This window comes from Rhinopithecus roxellana, chromosome 8 (assembly GCF_007565055.1).
Source record: "Rhinopithecus roxellana isolate Shanxi Qingling chromosome 8, ASM756505v1, whole genome shotgun sequence".
In the NCBI taxonomy this organism is placed as follows: Eukaryota; Metazoa; Chordata; class Mammalia; order Primates; family Cercopithecidae; genus Rhinopithecus; species Rhinopithecus roxellana.
Genome location: NC_044556.1, coordinates 111,264,518 through 111,270,442, shown reverse-complemented (window position 1 = coordinate 111,270,442; position 5,925 = coordinate 111,264,518). Strand labels below are relative to the sequence as shown.

The window sequence follows — 5,925 nt, the reverse complement described above, 5'->3', positions numbered from 1 at the left end:
CACACATTCCACACACACACTCCACACACCATTCCACACACACACTCCACACCACACACACACTCCACACACACTCCACACACACACTCCACACACACCACTCCACACACACCCACCACACACCACTCCCCACACCACACCCATCCACTACACACCACACACACACACTCCACACCACACTCCACATACACACTCCACACACACACACACACACACTCCACACACACACTCCACACACACACACTCCACACACACACTCCACACACACACACACACACCACACACACACTCCACACACACACACTCCACACACACACTCCACACACACACTCCACACACACACACACTCCACACACACACTCCACACACACACACACACACACACACACACACGGCAGAAAGAAAAGGATGGCCAAGTACCATGATGACTGAAAATCCCAATTGCAGAAATCCCTTCAGTGCCATCCCGCTGTGGAGAAAATGTCACGTCCAACACATCAGACATGTTAACTTCTTAGGGTCAAATTCTGCAAGTGTCTGATTTATTTTAAAAATAAATTATATCCTGTTCTTTTCAGGTTCATGTGACGCTGGTCGGGCTGCCTCAAATGCCATCACGATTCAAGGTTTGGGGTGAGTTTCCATGCATCAGTGTCCTCGTCCAGCATGAGAGAACTGTGACCTCTCCATCTAGACAGGTGCAAAGCCACACAGTCTGCAGGACCAGCAGGGCCACTTCCCAGGTCTCCCGGGGCCACCCACTGCAGGGCTGGTCTGAGAAAGCTGAGGGCAGGGCTTTCGTCCGCTGGCTGAAATCCAGGGTGCAGTGCTGGTTTGCTTCCTGGGCTCCACCCCGGGAGAGAAGCGAAAGCTGGTTTCTAGGTTCTGTGTAATAATTCTTCACAAACAGATGGAAGTAGAGCCGGCCAGGAAACGAAGGGGTTGAACGTACACGCCCACCAGGGGTGGCCCAAACATAAGCGCATCCTTGGATCTCTCCTGGTGCTTGGAGCCCTCACCCACTGGACTACAGAAAGCCCAGACTGCGGAGTGACCCCAAGGGCTCCCTCACGAGGCCCCTGCAGGAGCCCTGGGAACCCCATGACGGGCCTCCCGCATGTCCCCAGCTCTGTGGCTGCCCTGCCTGGGAGGCCGCTGCTGGAGGGTCACCTCCTTCAGACATATCACCCCTCCCCGTCGGGAAACCCGTGGGCCTTCGTGGCGGGAGGGGGTGCTGACCCAGGGCCGGTGGGCCCACCTCATCCTGCACTGCCAGCCTCCTTCTTGGGACACCTTTCTGGGGATCCTCTCAAGTCCCTTTCCAGAACACGTCCTTAGTCTAACGCACAGGTGCGTGAATGTCTGAACTCCAGCGAGGAGGCTGAGACCTTTCCCACAGGATCCTTGGGCCCCACGCAAAAAAGGGTTTGGATGAACATGGTCTCCACATCCAGAACATTCCATGATGGCCAAGGAGTGCAGGAACATGGAACATGCTAAGGCAGGGAGCCAGTCGTTCAGGACATACTGATGACATCTGGTGCCAGGGAGTGGGGCGGGGAGGGGGGACGCCAACCTGACACCCCTGACATCCAGCCCCAAATCTGATAACATAAGGTCTGAATGCATACGGCGAGGACGCAGAAACAGATGGAAATGTACCTGGAGTAGGTGAGGCTCGTTAAGAGTCGCCTCCTGAGCTGAGCGTCTCTTCTGAAGCTTGCTTGCTGCCATTTTCCCACCACCCCATCCCGCTGACCTGGGAGCGTGAGGACTCCAGTACAGCCTTGGCCGGCTCCCCGCAGCGCTGGGCCTGCAGCTGGTGTTCGTTCTGTTAACGAAGCGCTTGCCTGCTGTCTCCCAGCTCCCGGTGCTCCCCAAGGGCAGGGTCCGTCTGCATCTGCTGCCTTCCCCATGCACCGTGAGCCACAGCACACAGGAGGCCCCGAGATGCCGCCTGCCGTCCTCCACAGCTGCAGATCTTCCCTCCTGTGCAGACGAGAAAGACCAGCCTACCTGCTCGTGAAAGCTGCCACTGGCTGGGCGTCTTAGACTGACTCTTCTCTTCTTAGAATTTCAGATAAACACGCTTCCTTCACAAATGCCAACGGTAAAGTGACGGTCACTCCACACAGAAAATGCAAGGTTGCCGTTAACGGGGTGCCCATCGCCACCGGGACAAAGCTGCAGCATTTGGTAAACTTTCCTGCAGGCCCACAGAATGTCCTAGGTCCCCCCCAAGAGCTGGGAGGGGACAGTCATGTGAGGTGCCCACACCACAGACGTGGCGGGATGGGGCGTTCACACCGGCTCCTCTGCCACCATGGTCCGGGGACGACATGGCACTGCTGCTGGAGGGACAGGCCTGCTCCTGACTCACTGTGTGGTCTTGGGCAAGTCACTTCACTCCTCTGACCTCACCTGGAAAACAAAGAGGGCTGAACGAGGTGTTCTCCAAGGTCCCTTCCAGCTCTAACATTTTGTGCCATTTTAGATTTTTCTAAGAGCTTGTCACTGAGAGGGGTTGAACAGCATCTTGCAAACGTCGCTGCCTCTTCCTCTCCAATCTGCCAACTCTGGGGCTCCTGCCAGCTTCCCAGCAGCCCTGTCCCCTCCCTGGTGGCCACAGCCTTTCAGACAGGACAGGCACATGGGGACTGGCCACTCCCCTTTTGGAAAGCCCCCTCAGTGACCTCCCTCGGCCTCCTGTCCCTGCCACACTGCCCTCCCCCTCAGTGACCTCCCCCGGCCTCCTGTCCCTGCCACACTGCCCTCCCCCTCAAGTGACCTCCCTCGGCCTCCTGTCCCTGGCCACACTGCCCTCCCCCTCAGTGACCTCCCTCGGCCTCCTGTCCCTGGCCACACTGCCCTCCCCCTCAGTGACCTCCCTCGGCCTCCTGTCCCTGCCACACTGCCCTCCCCCTCAGTGACCTCCCTCGGCCTCCTGTCCCTGGCCACACTGCTCTCCCCCTCAGTGACCTCCCTCGGCCTCCTGTCCCTGGCCACACTGCCCTCCCCCTCAGTGACCTCCCTCGGCCTCCTGTCCCTGCCACACTGCTCTTCTTTTGGTTGTTCAGCAGCTGTCTCTGCCTCACCAAGACTTACCAGCCAGGAGGGCTTAGCTTAAGCATCACCCCTCGGAAGAGGCCTTCTCTAGCCTACAGTCTGAGTTAGTCCCTGGTGTCCCCGCAGCCACGGCTGCACTCGCCCAGACCAGCCTGGAAACGCGTGGAGGGAGGGCCTGGCTCTGGGTGGTCCCCACAGACCCCCAGGGCCAAGGGAGTCACGCCGTCAATGTGTGCGACGAAGGTGAATGCAGGAGCCAGGGGCCACCTGCCCTCCTGTCTGGGTCTCTGTCTGTGGGATTCCTGAAGGAAGGACATTCCTCAGATCCTTCTTACTGGGGAGGTTCACCTCACCCTCCTTGGTCTCAAACCCCTCCTAAGCCCACCGTCTCCTCCCCAGGACCGCCTGATTTTGGGATCCAACAGCACCTACCTGTACATGGGATTTCCTTCGGAGCGGGGCAGTGAGGACCTGAGCAGGTTCGATTACAACTTCTTCCAGCTGGAGAGGGCAGCCGCGGAGGGAGTCAGTGCAGACAAACTTGGTGAGCCCCCTCCTGACTGCTGGCCTCCCCCATGTGCTGATCTGAGAGCAGCGATTTCACATTCTGTCTCAATGCTTTCCTTGAGAAAATCATCATTTGTTTTGTCAAAGTCTAATGTTTACAAAATTGAATTATGATTTCCGTATAGAGTGAGTACACGTTGAACATTCAACTCGTTAAATGTTCCCTGACGAATGAGGGTAAAGATGGTTCAAAGGGGTAGAGAAGAGAGTGGGGTACACAGCAGATGAGGAAAGAATGCTGAGCCAGAGAAGCCAGTGAGTGACCTCCGGCTGCCCCCAGGGGCCTGCTGGGCCTGCAGAAACAGTGGCCCAACTCAGGAGGGGCCGGCTGGGGCCTGTTCTGGGCTGGAAATGCACGGCCCGGAAGAATGCACAATCTGAGGCCTCGGAGACAGAATCTCCCCTTCTCCTCTGAACGCAGCCCTCAGCAATATCCCAGGCTGGCCGCCCGCCTCTGCCTGTCTCTGCTGGGGCTTTCACAAGCCCTCCTGCTCCTCTTCTCGGCCCCGATTCACTGTGCTCCGGGTGGTTCCCCCAGAATCCAGGTGAGGCTAGAGCCCACTGAGATCTCAGTGGTGTGCGGGCTTCCTGGCGGGGGCCCAGGCTTTGCTCAGCAGCGGGACTCTGCCTGAACTCACAGTAATGAAACCGCTGGTGGAAAGTGGGCAGATCCACCTGTGTGTATGCACGAGTTCCTCCCTGTTCCCTACACCACAGTGTTTCTCTCAGAATTTCAGCAAAATACATCGATTTGAAATTCACCTCCTTGCTCTTCTGCTGCTGAAGTTCTCAACTTTTAAAAACGAACCAGGCCGGACGCGGTGGCTCATGCGGTCAGGAGTTCAAGACCATTGCAAACATCGCTGCCTCTTCCTCTCCAATCTGCCAACTCTGGGGCCCCTGCCAGCTTCCCAGCCGCCCTGTCCCCTCCCTGGTGGCCACAGTCTTTCAGACAGGACAGGCACATGGGGACTGGCCACTCCCTTTTTGGAAAGCCCCCTCAGTGACCTCCCTCGGCCTCCTAACACGGTGAAACCCTGTCTGTACTAAAAATACAAAAAAAATTAGCCGGGCGTGGTGGTGGCGCCTGTAGTCCCAGCTACTCAGGAGGCTGAGGCAGGAGAATGGCAGGGAACCCGGGAGGCGGAGGTTGCAGTGAGCCGAGATCGTGCCACTGCACTCCAGCCTGGCGACAGAGTAAGACTCCATCTCAAAAAAAAAAAAAAAAAAAAAAAAAAAAACCAACAAACCAGCAAGACTCCGTCCTACCAGGCCTGGAAAAGCCGTCTGTTCATGACTTGCTCTCAGAGGCTGACTGTGCCGCTGCCCTCGTGGCCCTGGTGGCGCCATGAAGCTGAACCAGCCCCAGACCCTGGCTTGGACCCTAGTGAAGACTTGGGTCCCCAACAAGGCAGCAGCTGTGTGAGCAGTTTGGGGTCAGACCTCAGGGCCAAGGGCACTGTGTGCACCCACACGCCAGGGGTCTCTAAAGAGTTGAGATTTGCTGATTAGAGGCAGTACCAGCCTGGGTTTGGGAGGGAGATTGATCCTTCCATAAATTTCCACGAGCCCCTCCTTCAAGCCATCCCAAGTATAAGAGAAGCACAGGTCGCTTGCTGTTCCAGCAGCAGCTCGAGGTCACCTCCAGGCCTTGTGTCTAGCCAGCCATGTCTCACCTCGCCCCACACTCCTCCAGTCTGGAGCCACCTTGGCTCAAGGACCCTGAGACCAAGAATGGGAACTGGGAGCAGAGGGTCTCCTGCCTGCGGCCAGGATTCATGGGTTGAGATAAGCAGCTACATAAGGAGAAGTCAGGCAGTGTCGTTTTCCCCTGTTTTTTTGTTTTTTTATTACATGCTTGTAATTTTAAAATGTAGATATTTGATGAACAGCTGAACGAATGAACAAATAAGCATACAAATTTATTCATGGTGACTGGGCGTGGTGTCTCGTGCCTATAATTCTAGCACTTTGGGAGGCCAAGGCAGGAGGATCGCTTGAACCCAGGAGTTGAAGACCAGCCTGGGAAACAAAGTGAGACCTCATCTCTACAAAATATTTAAAAAATTAGCCAGGCATGATGGCTTGCACCTGTAGGCCCAGCTACTCAGGAGGCTGAGATGGGAGGATTGCTTGAGTCCAGGAGGTGGAGGCTGCAATGAGCAGAGATCATGCCACTGAAGGCTAGCCTGGATGACAGAGCGAGAAAGCTAAGAAAAAAAGAAAAAAAAAAAGGGGGTCTGGTGTGGTGGCTTATGGCTGTACACCTCTAATTCCAGCACTTTGGGAGGC

The 5,925-nt window shown here is 56.3% G+C and overlaps 1 protein-coding gene across 1 annotated transcript; it reads right to left on the bottom strand.

Moving 5' to 3' along the window:
* Nucleotides 1-525: 525 nt before the first annotated feature.
* Nucleotides 526-3,901, bottom strand: LOC104681120. The gene is given in 3 exon segments (XM_010387321.2): nucleotides 526-1,704; nucleotides 1,707-2,421; nucleotides 3,499-3,901. Coding segments are annotated over 2 exon segments (846 nt in total). The 5' UTR covers nucleotides 1,917-2,421; nucleotides 3,499-3,901; the 3' UTR covers nucleotides 526-1,068.
* Between the last annotated feature and the right edge of the window lie 2,024 nt (nucleotides 3,902-5,925).